The sequence below is a fragment of the Mirounga angustirostris genome, unplaced genomic scaffold (assembly GCF_029215605.1).
Source record: "Mirounga angustirostris isolate CCGP_5_RB_7025 unplaced genomic scaffold, mMirAng1.0.hap1 SCAF_4, whole genome shotgun sequence".
Lineage (NCBI taxonomy): Eukaryota > Metazoa > Chordata > Mammalia > Carnivora > Phocidae > Mirounga > Mirounga angustirostris.
This window is the reverse complement of record NW_026991712.1, coordinates 144,880,777-144,901,374: the sequence shown is the minus strand read 5'-3', so window position 1 is coordinate 144,901,374 and position 20,598 is coordinate 144,880,777. Positions and strand designations below refer to the sequence as shown.

The 20,598-nt window shown below is 38.0% G+C and overlaps 1 protein-coding gene across 1 annotated transcript in view; it reads left to right on the top strand.

The window, feature by feature from the left end:
* Positions 1-544: 544 nt before the first annotated feature.
* The window catches only part of C8A (complement C8 alpha chain), a 62,983-nt gene continuing 42,929 nt past the window's right edge, over positions 545-20,598 (top strand). The window contains exons 1-2 of the mRNA XM_045895414.2: positions 545-710; positions 16,496-16,598. Of these exons, the coding sequence (XP_045751370.2) occupies positions 634-710; positions 16,496-16,598 (180 nt within the window). The 5' untranslated portion in view covers positions 545-633. The remainder of the gene's footprint in view (positions 711-16,495; positions 16,599-20,598) is intronic.

Genomic DNA, 20,598 nt, shown 5'->3' with positions numbered 1-20,598 from the left:
CTAGAGAATGCTTCTGGAGATGTCTACGGAAGACATCTGGTCCCCTCAAAACACAAATATGCTGGGTCTTAATGATATCTAATGTCTGGATGAAAAGCGGAAAGTCCATTCATTTACCACAGCTCTCAGGCTCCAGATGTTTGGCAATACATTGTCGAACCTTTATGTAACTATTAACATTTTCTACATTTAGGTGGCTGTTTATGACGGAGCTGATACACCAGTATTAGTCCTGTTTCAGTCTTACAAAGCAAATCGATCTGACTTCAGAAGTTCTGAGAGCCACTCAGAAAGATTGAATGAATTCTGCAACTGTCTCTTGATTTGGCTTTGTCTCATTCTGAAAATAAGTTCTCTTTCCCAAACTGGTATTGGCTTCAAATCCTCCTTTCCTCAACCATATGGATATTACTTTTCAAAAGGTCTGAAGGACAGTGGCCTTTGGTGTCTGAAATTTTAGGGTGTTTGGCTAATCAATAACCCTTGTCACTAATTAACCACATCTCAATGAGAGCTGAGTGAGTTCTGTTAGTTCCAAACATTAAATTGATCTTACAGGTCCCACCTGAAGACATCTTTAACTCCAACTCTCTGAATAATTTTATTCGTTCTAAGTAATATAGGGTGGATGATATGTTTGCTGCTGCTTTCTTCATCTTGTCTTTGATGACTTGTCAGCCTGGGGTAACCATTCAGGAGAAGGTGAACCGGTGAGTTGGCCATAAATCTGCAAAATTTGCACATAGGGATCACCTAATGGGGAGCTAAGGCACTTTCCTGTTTGCAACAGGTTATTTTAGGATGGAATGTGACCCCTTTTGTGTTATTACCAATCCAGTGAAGGACTGCAGGACAGTGAAAAGAGCATGCCCTTGGGAGTCAGATGGACCTGTATACAAATAACAGATCTAATACTCAAGAGTTGGGTAATCTGGAGTGGACCACTTAATCTCTTTGAGCTTCAGGTTCCCTAGTTGGAAATGAGAATAATAATGCCTCATCTATAAGAGCTAATAAATATGAAATAAGGTCCTAGATATAAAGTATACTCAGTTTAATAAATAATAATTCTCTTGAGTAATGTTGGACAGCTAACCTCCACTTATCTGTTTGTGAATCTTGCAAATTCCCATCTCATAGTGTTTGAGGGAGGATACAATTAGGTAATGTTAATAACATCATCTTGGGAAAGGCAAGAGACTGTAGAGATGCTGGGTCATTTCATTCTTAAAATGAGTTTACCTTTTGCTGTAGGGTAAAGAGTGAAAGTGATATTTTCATATGTACATTGCAATTTTACCCATTTCATTTCCTTGAATGGTCCAACCTGGCTTCAGGTTTTTATATCTTAACATCAAGTATGTCATGGTGCTTAAACAGCCCCTTATTTTAGCTTTGGGGTAATGTGAAAGCAGTCCTTGTTTCCCAAACACTGAAGATGTTAAGTTGAGCTATTTTATTCAAGTTCTTGTTGAGTGATTTAATTTTGAATCATTATTGCTAGAGCAAGAGAGATTTCCTTTACATTAACAGTTCAGAAGGGGGAAAGGCATTTTTACAAGCAGTTAATTTGCAACTTGTATTTAAAGCAAATTCACTTTTGAAAAATCAGAAAATTCACCTCTAATAATTAGAAGATAAAGGCAAGAGAACGGTGGTAAAAGAAATTTCTACTGAGATACTCTTAATTATAAAAGCTTATCATTGTAATCCTTTTTGAAAATGAACAAAGAGTCTTGATGTTTGATGAACTTATCAAATAAGACAGACCAGTGAAGAGGCAAATTTGAAGTCAAGGCAAAAGAGAGCCAATTAAATACTTCACCAAGTGCTGAAGTAGGAAATCATGAGGTCTTTGTATCTAATGCCAGTTTATCTGACCCTGGCCTTGAAAATGGAAGAATACATGGTGAAATAATTTTACTGGGTTCAAATTATGGCCCTGGCATTTACTATTGGTGTGATCTCAGGCAAGTTACGTAAGTGTTCTGAGTTGTAAAATGGGAGGAAATTCAGAGAAACAAACGGATGAAAGTACTTAGGACAATGCCTGGTACTTAGTAAGCATTCAGTGGAAGCTACTGCCAGTGGTTTTGTGGGATTGTTATTGTCATATTTTGGTCTTTCCATTCTCTCTGATGGTTGACAAAAATTAGATAGAACAAATGTATAGTGTGTCAATTGGCATGGATCGTCAAGTTTGGTCAGTGATTTCAAACATATACAGAATTTAACAGTGGCACTCTTTTTGCCCCAAATAAAATCTTACATGAAACCTAACAGTGAGAAAGACAGATGATATACATTTTTAATGGTACACTTTAATTTTTAAATTTGTTTTAATTTTTAAAATTTTTGGTACATTTTTATTTTTATAAGCTCTTTTTTTACCATTTGCTTATTATATATAAACTCTTAATAGAAACATGGGATTGAGAAAAACATTTAAAAATAATGGTGATGAGGGATGCCTGGGTGGCTCAGTCAGTTAAGCATCTGCCTTCAGCTCAGGTCATGATCCCAGGGTGTGGGATCAAGCCCCGCATCGGGCTCCTTGCTCAACGGGGAGTCTGCTTCTCCCTCTGCCTGCCGCACCCCCTGCTTGTGCACTCTCTCTCTCTGACAAATAAATATATAAATAAATCTTTAAAAAAATAAAATAATGATGTTGAAAATCAGTTGTAATATCCAGCCTCAAATATCAAGAGCTCTCCATCACGTATTTTATATAAATAATGCATTTTAGCATGTGTGCTGCTTTAAAAAGTTTAAACAATTTTCAGTCCTTCTAATTTATTGAGATTGTTTTATGATAAAGAATATGATCTCTTAGTGAATATATCAAAAGTGTGTATTTCTGTGTTGTTGGGTGTAGTGCTAAGTCATTAAATCAAGCTGGTTGTTAATATTGCTCAAGGTTTCATCTCCTTGTTCAATTTATTACTGAGGGAGGGATGTTGCCATCTCCAGCTGTATTTGTGGATTTGTCTATTTCTCCTTTCAGTTCCTTCAGTTTTTGCTTCATGTGTTTTCAAACTCTGTTATCTATCATCTATCTATGTATCATCTATCTATATTTAGAATTATTATGTCTTCTTGATGACTTGCCTCCTTATCATTATGAAAGGCTTTCATTATCCATAGGAATTATTTTTGTTCTGCAGTCTATTATTAACATAACCATTCTTGCTTTCTTTTGATTATTGTTTGCATGGTGAGTTTTTTCCAATACTTTATTTTGACTTATCTGATTCTTCATACTTTAAAGTATGCTTCATGAAGACAGCACATAGATGAATTTTGCTTTAGTGTCTAGTCTAACAATCTCCGTCTTTTAATCACAGTATTTATACCATTTATATAAAATGTAATTACTGATAACTTTGCATTTGTTTATCACCTTTTTGTTTTTTACTTGTCCCATTTGCTCTTTATTTCTGATTTTTATCTTTTAGATTTAATATTTTTTCTAATTCCAAATGATTTATTAGCTATTCTTCTTTCTTGTTGCTGTTGTTATTGTTCTTAGATTTACAATATATGCCATTAATTTATCACAGCCTACTTTCCAATAATGATATCATTTTTGATATCATTTTTATTCTCACTGAGTAACTTCCTTTGACATTTCTTGCAATGCAGAATGACTTCTGGTGATGAATTCTCCATTTTCTAGTGGTCTGAAAAAGTCTTTATTTTGCCTTTATTTTGAAGGATACCTTTGTTAAATATAAAGTTCTAAGTGAGTTATTTCTTTTCCTGCCACATCACTTTAAAGATTCATTCCATTATCTTTGGCTTGCATAGTCTCTGAGGAAAAATCTGCTTTTCCTCTTTGTGTAATATGTCATTTTAAAAAAATTGACTACTTTTACGATTTTCTCTTTATTACTGATTTTCAGCAATTTGATTATGATGCACTTTGGTATGGTTCTGTAGGTTTATAGTTCTCACCAAATTTGGAAAAAAAAATTTCGCCATTATTAATTTAAATGTTTCTCTGCCCCATAATCTCTTTTCCTTCTGATAGTATAATTGTAGATAGGTCAGACTGCTCAATATCCCACAGTCCACTGAGGCTCTGCTCTTTTTTGTTGTTGTTGTTGTTGGCAGTCTTTTTATCTTTTTGTTCCATTTTGGATAGCTTCTGTCACTGTACCTTCAAGTTTGCTAATCTTTTCTTCTGCAGTATTTAATCTGTTGTTAACCTGTTCAATGAATTTTTCATTTCTGTTGTAATGATTTTCAGCTTTAAAAGTTTCATTTGGTATTCTTTTACATCTTCCACTTATCATCATGTTAATGATTCCCCTTACATACTTGGATATATGTGCAATAACTCTTCCAAAGTTCTTGTCTGCTGCTTCCATCCTTTCTGTATCACAGATCTTTGGAATTAGGACTGACACAGACAGCATATGGTTTAATCCATCCACTCATGTGGCAGGCAAAGAACCTGAGCCCCAGAAAGAGAGAGAGAGAGAAAGGGGCATATTATATAACAACCAGGCCTCTCTGCCAGGCATTTTAAGAATACTGGCCAATTAATCCTCATTGTGTCCCTCTAAGATTGTTGTAATTATTATCCCCTGATTGAGGGCCAGAGAGGAGACAAAGCAGTCTGACAGGTTCTAAATCACTCGGCCATCTAGTGGAACAGTCAGGTCTTCTAATTGCTGTATCACTGTTATCTCCACCATTCCTGCTACCCTCACCCACCAGAAAAAAAAAATGTTTTTTTTCCCCCAAAACCAAGCACACATTTTGATAAGTAGTGCAAATACAACATTTTCAACCAAAAATTTCCACTGATGGAAAATGAACAAAATTCCTTTAGAGGGACTGATGGAAACATGAGTGAGAACCTCAAACATGGAGGATGACCGTAAAGGTTTGTTTCTCTGTATTATTAAATAGGACACAGAGGTAGCAGACCCTGAGAAGCTTAAATCATGATCCTTCTCTATTTTATTTATTTCAGAGGCATCAGAGTGTGTTTTACAAAGTATCCAGGGCTAGAGCCATGTGACTATTTTCAAAAGTTGTCCAGATAACTGGAAATCAGTATGTATTCAAGCTACGTGAATTTTTAACTAATATGAACAGTCAGTAGTGGACTCATATCCAGAGTAGTGGATATGACTCAGAAGTGAATCCTGTGAATGTGGACATTTTTGTTCAGGGTAACTAATCATTAGCTATACTTCAAGTGGCATTGGGTATCGGCTTTGGAGTGAGATCAACCTGTGTTTAAATCCTGGCTTCACCACTTAGTGGCTCCAGAATTTGGGGAAGTTAAACTAAGACTCAACTTTATCATCTATAAAACAGAGATATATATTTCACTGAGTGTTTCTCAGGAGTTAGGAGAGTTCATACAAAGTACTTAGCACAAAAATGGCACATGGTAAGCTTTTAGAATATTAATCTTATTACTCTCTTTCCCTTTTGTCAGAAATCTTGCATAGTGTATCTTGGAATGCTAAAACAATGCATACGTTTTAGTGTCAAACAGCCTTCATTTAAATCCTTGCTTTGCCATTTTACTATCTATCTAACTTTAAGCAAGTTTATTTCATCTCCCCATGAATCTGTTTTACTTACCTATAAAATGGGTGTAATAATTCCCACCCCACAGCATTCTTATAAAATTTAAATGAAATAATATAAAAGTGGACGAGATAATATATTTATACCCAACATTTGTACTGAGTTCCTACCATAGGCAAAGTACTACACTTAGCACTAGGCTGCAATGGTGAACAATATAGTCGTGACCTCTGCCTGGTAGAATGTGCAGTGTAGGGATGGAGATAAAGTATGAGCAGTTCTATGTATATGGCATGGTGTTAACATAGGGCAGGCAGGTCAAAGAAAGCTGTCTAGAGGAAGAGAGGCTTAACTGAACTGGGACGTTTCAGCCAGATGAACGAGGTGTGATTACTCGATGTGGAGGAAACAGCATTATGCAAACATACTGCAGGAAAGCCTGGCACATGCTTAGAACTAGAAGTTCTGTGTGGAATTCTCTGTGTACCCAGCACACGGTAGTTACTTTTCATTTGTTCATTTCATCCATCCATTCGTTCATTTGTTCATTTATTCATTCAGTATATACTCTAAGTATGCTAGGTGTTGGTGGTGAACTAAACAGATAATGTTCCTACCCTTAAGGAATTTACAGTGTAGTGATAGAGTCCATAAACATGTAAACAAAACATTACAGTAAAAAAACTGTGATAAGTACTATGGAGGAAACAAATAGGGCCTTTTGACGGAGGATAGTAGAGCAATCTAAAGACAGGCTGGCTGGTGGGTTTTCTCTAGAGGTGGCATTTAAGCTGAGAGATGTAGGATGGTAAGGAGAAGCCAGGTAAAGAACAAGGGAGAATGGAGAGATCAACCTGTGCGAAGATCCAGTGGGAAATGGCCCATCATGCTCCTGGCCCTGAAGGATGGGAACAGCATGAGAGTAAGGTATTGTGCCCTAAGAGGATGTCAAAAAGGTGGGCAGAGACCAGATCATAGGGGACCTTGGCATCATGATGAGGAATTTGGACTTCAGTCTATGTGTACTACCAACCAACCAACCAACCAACCAGCCAAAAAACACTGGAGGGTCTTATAAAGGGCGGGGTGGGGGGCGCGGGCAGGGATTATCTGATTTCTAATAAAAAAAATTCATTCTGGTGGCTGTGCAGAGAAGCAATGGGTGAAAGCTGCAGTGGGAGCTCCCACAGGAGGCCAACAGCAGTGCTCTGGGTGAGAGATAATAGCGCCTTAGTTGTAGCAGTAGAGGTAGGTGGAAGGGAAGATATTTGACATATATCTTGAAAGAAAATGACAGAAATTTCCAAAGGACTAGATATGGGGGTGAGGGGAAGGAAGGAATTAAAGACCGCAGCCAGGTATCTGTCTTGAGCAACTGCATTTTGGAGCCATTAAAAGTTCGCCGTGCCTCAGAGGCACTGACCTGGGGGGGATCTAAAATGGCGCAGTTGGATAAAGAAAACAGGATTTAAGAGGCGTGGTCTAGGTTGAAGACCTAAAGCGAGGAGGCACCAGCATAGAGTCATGGGAAGCCCAGGAAATGGATCTCACCTTCCCAAGAGTGAGAGAAGCAGAAAGAGAAAAGAAAGGCAGTACTGCACCCTGAGGCTTTCTAGTTTGTAGAGAATTCAAAAAGAACGGGCCACAGAGGTCGGGAGGGAGGCAGGAAGTGTGGTGCTGAAGCTGTCCAAGACAGACCGATTTCAAGAAGGGAACAATGGCTAACAGAAGGAAGTGAGACCAAGTCAGAAAACTTTCCACTGGATTTAACAACATGGAGGTCACCGGAGACTCAGTCAACTTTCAAAGTCAATTTAAAATACCTCAGTTTCATGACATAATTTCCACGTAATAACTGAATGGATCTGCCTCAAGGTGATATAATTAGTGACAGTCTTAAATATAAGCTGAGCCAACTTATTAGGATGATTCTTTGGCAATAATCAGGGTTAGGCCTTCTAACCTTCTAGCCAATTTATTATTTTGTGATCTCAATTGCTGAGGTAGCCACATGCGGGGGTCAAGCATTTGACTCACAGGTTGCATGTTCAACTCCAAGTTGTAGGCCCTTTGCCCTCTGGGCCACCCTATTTAAAAAGTCAAATGGGTAGCATCTCACTAATCCACCCCTATACAGCATAGGCATTCAATACCTTTTTGATGAAGGTGGAGAGTTTTGATGAGTGTGCATGGGGTTGAGAAGGTTAGAGAGAAGGAACTGACATGTACGTCAGGCTTGTGCTTGGGGCTTTACATACATGATCTTAGCCCATATTCAAAACAGTCTCACAAGTTATTATTATCCTGTTTTTCACTTATAAGGAAATCAAAGTTCAGTAGGTAGCAGAAACTGCATTTCAGTGCATGTTTGGTGGACTCCAAACCACTTTGTGTTATATCAGCATGCCCTCAACTGTGTTACATGATCTTACAGATGTTGCATGAAACAAGAAATGATGTGTTCAAAAATCTGGGAAAATGCTGGGTTGTGTAAATTAGAATGCAGGACTTCTCAGGGCCTTTAATATGTTGCATTTTAAATTTCCAAGAGTAGCATGTTGTATGCAATTTATCCAAATTTGACCATGTAAGTTTTCTTCTCTTCCTTCACAACCCCAGGTTGAGTACTCCACAGAGCACACTTTGAGAAATCCTGCCATAGTACTATATTGACTTATGGAGATTCTATAGACAAAAAAACCCTAAAAGCCAATTAGGTAAAGAAACTTGCTCACTGTAGCATAACAAAATAGATGTAAACTAAAAATTGTAATCAAAGACTCCCGACTCTCAGTGCTCTGTATTAAATGTGTTATTGCTTGAGTAGAGTCTCAGCAGCTAGGAGATGCTTTTCTTATTTTTTATTCTTTGGAGATGCTTTAAAACTATTTTCCACGATTTATTATATCATAAATTTATCCATGGTTTCCTAAATAAATGAAAAAAAATGATACAATTCTTCTGGAAAGCCATTTGGCCATAGGTGTCATAAGCCTTAAAATCACCCGTATCCTTCAGCCCAGCCATCCCATTCTACAGGCTGTATCTTCAGGGAAGAACTTAGAATATGGAAAGACTGGGTGCTCAATAATCTAATTTTTTGATGTTAGACGAGTGGAACCATGTGTAGCCATCATAAATAGTTTACATTTCTGCTATGGTATTAAGTGGAAAATCAGGACGTAAAATATAATACTCAGTATGACCTCAATTATATTATGAAAATGGAGCGAAAGGAAATAAAACAAAATATTAATGGTGGGAAGGTTGGAGGCATTTTTTTTCTTTTATGTTCTCTTTAAAGAGGATGTATTGCTTTTATAATAAGCAAAAAATAAACTACATTTAAAGATTCATTGGAATGATACGAGAAAATGCTGGACATATTGATATTGGCTAAAAGGTTGGAGCCCTGTAATGACTTAATGAATGGTCCTTGTGTACTTTCTGTACTCTTTCTTCAATGATAGGATTACTATGTGTGCTTCTGTCTAGACATCATGTCACAAAGCTTTTAAAGCTACAGCAACACAGCACTGCTCTGTCTAGGTTTTCACTTCCATCCATTAATACTGTTTCCTTTCACTTTGACATCATAATGCAGTCTCTGTGGGCTTACATTGACACTATCTTGTCAATTCCATAGTGAGATGCAAAAATAATCCTGGAGTCATTTTCTGTTCCCAAACCTTCATCATGTACCTTCTACCCACCTTTTGATGATTAGAACCCTGTCTTTCTCCATGTTCCTATACTTCAAACTTTTATTATTAGGATAATCTATCAGAAAAATGACATACAGACAGAATCTTGAGCTATTTCAATATCTAGTTACCAGAATTAATTAATTAGCTTCTAACCAGAAATTAGGTTCAAGTAAGTCTCTAAACGATGCCATTCTTTTTTCTGTAAATTGGTTTCATTCTTTCCCTTCTTTTCTTTCCTTCCTTCCTCTCCCTCTCTCCCCCCTTTCCTCCCCTCTTCTCTTTTTGTCCATCACCCTCCCTGCTTTCCTCCCTTCATTCTTTTTTTTTCCTTTCCTAAATATTGCTGAACACTTTCCTTGGGTCTGACACCATGATAGGTATAGTAAACAAACATACAGACAGATCTGCCTTCACAGAGCTTACAATCTGGTGAAGACAGAAATTAGACAAATATTACAAATGTGATAATTAAGTGTTGAGAAGATGTGCAGAGACTGACCAAACCAGATGAGGGGAGGAAAAATATTTCCTGGAGAAATCATGTTTAGGATGACATTGAAAGATACCTAGGAGTTAACCAGGTAAAGTGGTAGATAGTTGGATTCGTTCAGGATTGGATTTTATAGGTAGGCATGATTAAGGGAAGAGTGGAGTCCAGAAATTTAGGACATGATTATGAATTTAAAATGATAGATCATAGAATCAAAACTAGTTATAAAGGGAAATGAAAATAGAGGGAATATTATTGATAGAAAACTTAGGTGTCAAGAGAGTAAAAGCCCCAAAGAAGTCCAAATAAAAGTGCACTGGGAATCCTTGAGCATATAACAACAGAAGTAGAAGAGCCCCCAAATACCTATTCACAGATGACTCATGAATTAATGATTTGGAGGAGAAGCTGTTTCAGAGAGTGAGAAGGACCAGGATGTGACCATAGAAGATAGTAGAGTGATGAAAAAGTCCCTGGAGGTGAGGAAAAGGAGTAATTGGGGGGCAAGAGTTGGATAGCTTATTTATGGGGCTGGCGGGGCTTCCTGGGGTGATGGAAGGAATTGGAATAGAGAGGAAGTTTGTGAGCCGAGGGCTGAAGTTTTCTTTGCTACCGTCCCTACAGTAGCACGGGTATTACACATTAACATCATTTTATAGATCAGAGTTTCTCAAAGTGTGGTCTGCAGACCCCAGGGAGTCCCCAAGATCTTTGCAGAGGAGCTCTATGGGTTCAAAACAATAACACTAAGACATTTGCCCTTTCCGCTGGGTTAATACTTTCACTGATGGTGCAAAAGTTATGGTGGATAAAAATACTGTGGTCTTGGTACAAATCAAGGCAGTGACATCAAACTCAGAGGAAAGAAGTTTGACTTAAGAAAGTCCCTCTTGCAACAGTAAAAATCACTAATGTTATTAAACTTCAATCTTTGAAAAAAACACCTCAATCTTTGAACACAAGTTACTTAAATATTCTATGTGACAAAATGAGAAGAATGCATTATGAACTTCTGCTGTACTGAAGTATGATGGTTGTCTGAAGAAAAAGCAATTAGCCACTTTTTCCCCTGGAACATTGTTTTTACTCGACAAGATAGCTAACAAGCTATGGTTATTCAGGCTTACTTATTTGGCAGACATTGTTTCAAAAATGAACAGGGAGCCCATCACTTCAAGGAAATCAAATAATATAATTTGTTATCAGTGATAAAATTTTTGAGCTTTCAAACAAAAATTAAAATTTTGGAAAACATAACCACTGAGCTTGATGAGATCACTGGTGATATTAATAAATTTGACTTTTTAGATTGGAGAGTGAAATGTGTTAATATTGTTAAGATATGCATAGTGAACCATTGTTTTCCAAATTTCCAATGCCTGGTGTTACAAAAATCATGTAGGAGTGCCAGATCCATTTAAAATACTTTAATGTAACAGGGTGCAAAAAATTCATTGACATGCTTTCAGATTCCACATTGCAAGTAACATTTAAAAAATTATGGCTTGTCAAGTTGTGGTGTAGTATCAAAGAAGAATACCCATAGTTATCTGAAAGACTATTTAAATTCCCCTCAACTATGTAACATTTTCAACTATATACATCTATGAGGCTTATTTTCCTCAAAGACCTCAACAAACGCAACGAAAAGCAACAGATTGAATGAAGAAGCAGAAATGAGAAGGGAACTGCATTCTACCAACACAAACATTAAAGACAGTTGCAAATATGTAAAACGATGACATACTTTTCACTCATTATTTTTCATGGCAATCTGTTTTCAAATAAAATTATGGCATATATTGTAACATGTAGTGAGTTTGATGTTAAACTTTTATTATTTATTTATTTATTCTTTAATTTTATTATGTTATGTTAGTCACCATACAATACATCATTAGTTTTTGATGTGGTGTTCCACGATCCATTGTTTGCGTATAATACCCAGTGCTCCATGCAGAATGTGCCCTCCTCAATACCCATCACCAGGCTAACCAATCCCCCCTCCCCCTCCCCTCTAAAACCCTGTTTGTTTCTCAGAGTCCATAGTCTCTCATGGTTCATCTCTCCCTCCGATTCCCCCCCTTGATATTAAACTTTTAAATAGATAAATACATATTGCTAAAATTTATCTTTTGATTTTTAATGTTGTGAGTATCAGTAGCTGCAGCCTACTTAAACAAAGGTTCTTTGGAGTCCTCAGTAATATGTTCGAGTATACAAGAGTCCTGGGACCCAAGTTTGGAAACCAGTGTTAAAGATGAACGTTGCTTTCCCCATGGCTCCTTGGTGTGGGTTTCAGCCTGGGTGACCAGTAGCTCATGGAATCATTAGCATGAGATTTGAAGTACCCTTTTTCCTACACTTGGGTGATAATTGTGCCATTCGTCACAGCAGAGGGTACCTGGCTCTCAGAAGTTATGGGAATACTGGTGGTAATAGCCAGATTCACAGGTGAATCCCACCAAACAATTAAAGAAGAGTTAATACCTATTCTCCTCAAACTATTTCAAAAAATAGAAGAGGAAGGAAAGCTTCCGAATACATTCTACAAGAAATGGATAAATTCCTAGAAATCGACAATCTTCCAAAATTGAATCAGGAACAAACAGAAAATCTGAACAGACCAGTTATTACTAACAAAATTGAACCAGTAATCAGAAAAGTCCTACAAACAAAAGTCCTGGACCAGACAGATTCACAGATGAATCCCACCAAACAATTAAGGAGGAGTTAATACCTATTCTCCTCAAACTATTTCAAAAAATGGAAGAGGAAGGAAAGCTTCCAAATACATTCTACAAGAAATGGATAAATTCCTAGAAATCGACAATCTTCCAAAATTGAATCAGGAACAAACAGAAAATCTGAACAGACCAGTTATTACTAACAAAATTGAACCAGTAATCAGAAAAGTCCTACAAACAAAAGTCCTGGACCAGACAGATTCACAGATGAATCCCACCAAACAATTAAGGAAGAGTTAATACCTATTCTCCTCAAACTATTTCAAAAAATAGAAGAGGAAGGAAAGCTTCCGAATACATTCTACAAGAAATAGATAAATTCCTGGAAATCGACAATCTTCCAAAATTGAATCAGGAACAAACAGAAAATCTGAACAGACCAGTTATTACTAACAAAATTGAACCAGTAATCAGAAAAGTCCTACAAACAAAAGTCCTGGACCAGACAGATTCACAGATGAATCCCACCAAACAATTAAGGAGGAGTTAATACCTATTCTCCTCAAACTATTTCAAAAAATAGAAGAGGAAGGAAAGCTTCCAAATACATTACTCTGATGCCAAAACTGGACAAAGCCCTCACGTAAGAAAAGTACAAGCTATCTCCAATGAACACAGATGCAAAAATCCTCAACAAAATATTAGCAAACCACATTAAAAGGATCACTCACCATGATCTAATGGGATTTATTCCAGGGATGCAAAAATGGTTCAATATTCACAAATCAATCAACATGATACACCACATTAACAAAATGAAAGATAAAAATCATACAATCATCTCAATAGATGCAGAAAAAGCATTTGACAAAATTCAACATCCATTAAAGATAAAAAGCTCTCAACAAAGTGGGTTTAGAGGGAACATACTTCAACATAATAATTAATAACATAGTTGCCATATATGACAAGCCCACAGCTAACATCATACTCACTGGTGAAAATGGAGACCTTTTTCTCTAAGATCAGGAACAAGACAAGGATGTCCACTCACCACTTTTATTCAACATAGTCCTAGAAGTCCTAGTCCCAAGCAATCTGACAAGAGGAAGAAATGAAACATATCCAAATTGGTAAGAAAGAAGTAAAACTGTCACTATTTGCACATGACATGATACTCTACATCGAAAACCAAAGACTCTACTAGAAAACTATTAAAAGTAATAAATTCAGTGAAGTTATAAGATACAAAATTAATGTACAAAAAATGTTAGCTCTCCTCTGTACTTGTGGGTCTCTAAAATTAGGATAACTTGATCCACAATAGGATTGGTATAGAATTTAAAAAGATAATTTATATAAATGCTCCAGCAGCACACCTGCATAGAGTAGGAGTGGTATTGTTAAAATGTCCATACTATCCAGAGCAACCTATAGATTTAATGCAATCCCTATCAAAACAGAAACAGAATTTCTCACAGAACTAGAACAAATAATCCTAAAATTTGTATGGAACCACAAAAGACCCCAAGTAGCCAAACCCATCTTGACAAAGAACAACAAAACTGAAGGTATCATAATCCCAGATGTCAAGGTATACTACAAAGATACAGTAATCAAAACAGTAGGGTACTAGCACAGAAATGGACACATACATCAACAGAACAGAATAGAAAGCCCAGAAATAAACCCACACTTTTATGGTCAATTAATCCACAACAAAAAAGGGAGGAATATACAACGGAAAAAAGACAATCTGTTCAACAAATGGTGCTAAGAAAGCTGGACAGCTACATGCAAAAGAATAAAACTGGACTATTTTCTTATACCATACACAAAAATAAATTCAAATGGATTAAGGACCTAAATGTCAGACCTGAAACCATAAAATTCCTAGAAGAAGAAATAGTAAGCAATCTCTTTGACAACAGCTGTAGAAACATTTTTCTAGATATGTCTCCTTTGGCAAGAGAAACAAAAGCAAAATTAAACTACTGGGACCATATGATTTCATTGATACGTGAAATTTAAGAAATAAAACAAATGAGGGGTGCTGGCTGGCTTAGTCGTCTAAGCACCTGCCTTTGGCTTAGGACATGATCCCAGGGTCCTGGGATCTAGCCCCGCATTGGGCTTCCTGCTCAGCAGGGAGTCTTTTTCTCCCCCTCCTTCCTGCTCATGCTCTCTCTCACTATCTCTGTCTCTCTCAAATAAATAAATACAATATTTAAAAAAAGAAACAAAACAAATGAACAAATTAAAAAAGGGAAAAAAACCTCTTTTTTAAAAAAATTTTGTTTTATTATGTTATGTTAATCACCATACATTACATCATTAGTTTTTTTTGTTTTGTTTTGTTTTTTTTAAGATTTTATTTATTTGACAGAGAGAGACACAGCGAGAGAGGGAACACAAGCAGGGGGAATGGGAGAGGGAGAAGCAGGCTTCCCGCCAAGCAGGGAGCCCGATGTGGGGCTCGATCCCAAGACCTTGAGATCATACATCATTAGTTTTTGATATATATTCATTGTTTGGGTATAACACCCAGTGCTCCATTCAATACGTGCCCTCTTTAATACCCATCACCAGGCTAACCCATCCCCCATCCCCTCCCCTCTAGAACCCTCAGTTTGTTTCTCAGTCCATTGTCTCTCATGGTTCATCTCTCCCTCTGATTTCCCCCCTTTATTTTTTCCGTCCTACTATCTTCTCTTTTTTTTTTTTTTTTAACATATAATGTATTATTGTTTCAGGGGTACATGTCTGTGATTCATCAGTCTTACACAATTCACAGCGCTCACCATAGCACATACCCTCCCCAATGTCTATCACCCAGCCACCCCATCCCTCCCACCCCACCCTCCACTCCAGCAACCCTCAGTTTGTTTCCTGAGATTAAGAATTCCTCCTATCAGTGAGATCATATGATACATGTCTTTCTCTGATTGATTTATTTCGCTTAGCGTAATACCCTCTAGTTCCATCCATGTGGTTGCAAATGGCAAGATTTCGAGAAAACAGACTCTTAAATACAGAGAACAATCTGGTGGTTGCCAGAAGGGAAGCAGTGGGGGAGGGGTGAAACAGACAAAGGGGATTAAAAGTACACTTATTTTGATGAGCACTGAGTAATGTATAGAATTACTGAATCATTATATTGTATATCTAAAACTAATATAACACTGTATGCTAATTATACTTGAATTTTAAAAATGGTAAAAAAAAAAACAAACATTAAAAAAATTCAACATCTGATTGGTCCTAAAGAAGAAGGAACTCCTGTCACTTATAACAACATGGATGAACCTGGAGGACATTATGCTAAGTGAAATAAGGTGGACAGAGAAAGCCAAGATTGCATGATCTCTCTTACATGTGGAATCCAAAAGAGTGTAACTCATAGAACTAGTGAGTAGGATGGTGGCTACAAAGAGGGACATGGGAAGGGGTGGTCAAAGTATAAAAATTTTCAGTTATGGGGCGCCTGGGTGGCTCAGTTGGTTAAGCGACTGCCTTCGGCTCAGGTCATGATCCTGGAGTCCCTGGATCGAGTCCCGCATCGGGCTCTCTGCTCGGCAGGGAGTCTGCTTCTCCCTCTGACCCTCCCCCCTCTCATGTGCTCTCTCATTCTCTCTCTGTCAAATAAATAAATAAAATCTTAAAAAAAATTTTTTTTCAGTTATAAGATGAATAAGTTCAGGGGATCTAATGTATAATATGGTGACTACAGTCAATAGTACTGTACTGTGTACTTGACATTAGCTAAGAGAGTAGATCTCTAGATCTCACCACACACACACACACACACACAACTGTGTGAGGGAATCACTGTATTAATTAGCTTGATTGTGGTAATCATTTCACAATGTATATTATACCATAACATCATACATCTAAAACATATACAATTTTTGTCATTTAGACCTCAACAACGCTGGGGAAAAATGAATCTGTTTTCGATACCTTCATACTAAAAGATCTTTTTGAATTTATAACAAAACTAAAAACTATCATAATAAGAATTTTAAAAATTGAAGCAGATGTCTCTCCCCTCTCTCTAGGAGAGTAAGTCGGGCTGTTCAGAGCTCGAGCTCCACAGCAGTTAGCTGCCAGCTCAGCAACTGGTCAGAATGGACAGACTGCTTTCCATGCCAGGACAAAAAGGTAAGACATTCGTGACCAGTTTGGGGGCATTTGATATTTGAAAGGTGTACTAGGCATTTAAATGGAGATAAACAGGTCTATATATTGAGAGGTCTGGGGAGAAATCAGCTGTAGAAATAGGTATTTGGAAGCCATGGGCACAGGGACGGTGCAACTTTTTCTGATTTGGTTTATAAGCCATTATCGGGTGAGTCTGCAAAAGATATGTATGCTGTGGCTTGTGTGCAGAGAGGTGGCCATTCAGACATGGGCCCACTGATCCCTGTGGCCTCTCTGGGTCCTGGTCAGTCTGCTGCCCTCCAGTGATGGTCATCGAGAGGGGCTAATGACCTGTGGGGACCTGAGATAAACCAGACGATGTTCCTGAGGATTCTACTTTCATGGCGAAAAGACGGACACACCCAATGAACAGGCATGAGTCTATTTTGTCCACCTACCTGGTTTTGAATAGTCCAAAATGGTCCCTAAAGCCAGTGGCAGGTCAAGGAAAGAGGGACTTTGGGAGAACTCTGCTCTGCTAGAGAGGAGTATTAAAATCCTGATCTTGGTCAGGATCACTGGCTCATGGTGATGATAAAAGGCAGAATAACTTCTATTCTGTGTTATTACTATTTTAAAATCTCTACAGAAAACACATGCCTTTACTGTATGCACCCAGGGTGGGATGGCTCCAGGCTCCCACCTCTCCCAGTTGGTAGACCACTGCCTAGACCATGTGTATTGGCACATTACTGTCAAGTCTAGGTGTTTAAGCTCTGATTCTTCAGTTTAGATTCTGGCTTTGCACCCTATATGCTGTGTTACTCTGGGTATATAGTTTATCCTCTCTATGCCTCTGATTCCTTATCTATAAATGGAAGTAATAGTACTTATAGCATAGAGTTATTATGAGCATTAAATGAGTAAGGTATGCAAGGTGTTTTCATGGCACCTGGCATACAATAAACGTTCAATAAATCTTAGCTGTTTTTATAATTACTATCTGTGTCCTTCTCTCCAACCAACTCCCACTGCCTGAAGCAAGACCTGATCTTCCCTCACCTGAGCTTCTGCAGAGCCGAACATGCTGGTGGTTCTCCTGCCTCCAGACCCACTCCTCAGTTAGATGCCGGGCTACTCTGTGAATGTTTGATGAGCTGTTCAAAATCAAATGGAATTCAAAATCATTACAGATGGAAACACAATTTGGACCTAGTTCATTCAGCTTCTAAGCCTGAAATTATTTATTCTGCCTCTCCTGTTTCTGAGATATGCCAGAGAATCTTAGACTGCACTGTGCAAAAATATCTAGCTCCCAAAATCTCTTCTTGCTTTGATATCCTATGTTAGTTTTCTGAATCTGCTCTTACAAATTGTCACAAACTGGGTTGCTTAAAACAACAGAAATGTATTCTCTCACAGTTCTAGAGGGCAGAAGTTTGGCAGGGCCACGCTCCCTCTGGAGGCTCTAGGGGAGAATCTGTTCTTGGCTTCTTCTGGCTTCTGGTGACCAACAGCAATCCTTGACTTATGGCCAATCTCTGGGCTCCAATCTCTGCCTCTTCAGCCACATTACCTCCTCCTCTTCTGTGTGTCTCCTTTGCGTGTCTGTGTTAAATCTCCCTCTGCCTTCCCCTTATAGGGACACTGTGATGACATTTAGGGCCTACCCAGATAATCCAGTGTAATCTCTTCATTTCAAAAACCTTAATAATATCTGCCAAGACCCTTTTCCCAAATAAGGTAACATTTACAACTTTCAAGGACTAGGACTTGATTTCTTTGCATGGCCATCATTTAACTTATTATACATCCAAAACTATGTATTTTTTTTCTCATGTGTTACAGTTTAGATAGCAGATAGCACACGTGAATGGCTTACTATTTAAATGGGAATTGAATTACTCCCTTCATGACTCTAAACACACGTGATCCTTAAAATCATTAAATTCTGTTAATTACTTAAGTGAAAGACCACCCCTAATTGCTTCTTATGAATATGTTTTTTCCCCCCTCTCAAAATCATCCAAACAAAGATGTGCAGTTCTGGAAAGAAACATTATCGACTAGCTAGAAAAGAAAATTATGTCTTAATGATACCAACACAGGGCACCACCACGGAGAAGTCCCTACGGGAGTATGTGCACCAACCTCTCTGCAGTGCAGTGTCTTCATTATTTGATAACAACCCAGAAAATGGGGAGTTGGTGGGAATGAACCTCGTGTCTGTACCAGCATTCCAATACAGAAACCACAAGAAAGATGATAATGGCATTTATAGTTACCACTTATTAAATAATTTCTATATACCAGGCACTGTGCTAATGCTTTAATAAATTGTCCTAGTTGACTTTCATAGCTAACTGTCAGTGATAGATAGATACCATTGTCCCTTTGGTTAGGTCACCCACAAAGAAAGAGGCAAGCCTAGACTTAACACTTGGTCAGTCTGATTCCAAAATGCCCATGTGCCTGACCACTTCACTCCCTACTACCTCCCCCCGAATTCTGTGGAGAGTCATAAGTGAGATTAGTGGCCATCGAATCCAATCCCCACTCAGTCAAAAGTCCTTCTGGAGTGCCCAATATCTGGCTACAAAAATGATGCTGATGTTGGTAACTATTATTAATGAGTGCACTCCAGGAACCAGGCCAAGTGCTGGCTTCTTTACATGTCTTATCACTAATCTTCACAAGACTCTCAGATCTCTCCTTCTACAGATGAGAAAACTGAGGGTTAGAGACATTAAGTAATTTACTCAGTGACACACAGTAAGTAGCAGAACTGGCATTCCAACCCAGCTTAAAGTGGGATTCAGAATAGTACTTAACCTCCTCAACTTGTGAGGACTGAATGAGATAAAGAATGTGAAGTGTCCAGCCATTAGTAAGCGCTCAATAAATGGTAGCTACCATCACCATCGTATTGGTAACTGCAGGTCTTAAAACTGGTGAACATTATGAAGGGTGAGAAGACTTGGCTGGTGTGCTGAGCACTCCTTTATGTACTGCATCTTGACAAGATGTGGAAAGAGATTGAAAATATCCTAATATTCCTGTATTGATCATTAATTATAATCTCTTCCCATTGAGTTTACAATCTTATTAACTGGGAGGCAGGAAAGGCAAATGGACAGGTTTGCTCTTCACCTTTTTTTGCAGACCTCTCTGTTTCTTTACTAATGAGCAGTTGCAGAGGCAGAAGTAGGCCAGAAGAGAGAGAGGGCGAAGCTTCATTGCTATACACGCACCCACTGGAATCAGCTGGAAAAGACTCCACTGATAATGATGTGGACACCCACTTCTGTTCACTGAGCACCAATAATATGCCAGACACAGGGCTGGGTGCTTTCCCCACACATTCTCTCACTCAGTTCTCACAAAACCCTTTCAAAGTGAGGGGTCATCACATCCACTTTATATATTAGAAAACAGGAACTCAGAAAATGTAAGTGGCTCGCTCATGGTGAGTTGGTAAGTGACTCTGGGATCTGAACCCAGTCGGTCTAAATTCTCATGCTCATGCTCTTGCACCTACAGGACACAGGTGAAAGAATCATTAGTAACTGTAATTAGTGAGGTCATCTCGGTTGACCACCTCATTTTAACAGATTTGAAAACTAAGGCACAAAGTACCAGGCACTGATACTTTATATAGCAAGTAAGAAATAGACTCAGGAATAAACAAACAAAAAAACAAAAAGCAGAACCAGACCTATAAGTACAAAGAACAAATTGATGGTTGCCAGAGGGATGGGGGTGGGGGAGATGGGCAAAATGGGTAAGGGGAATGGGATATACAGGCTTCCAGTTATGGAATAAGTAGGCCACAAGGATGAAAAGTACAGCATAGGGATGCAGTCATTGGTATTGTAACAGCATTGTATGGTGATAGATGGTAGCTATGCTCGTGAACATATTATAAATAGAGAAGTTGAATCACTCTGTTGTACAACTGAAATTAATGTACTATTGTGCACCAACTATACAAAGAAAGAAAAAGAAAGAAAAGAAAAGAAAA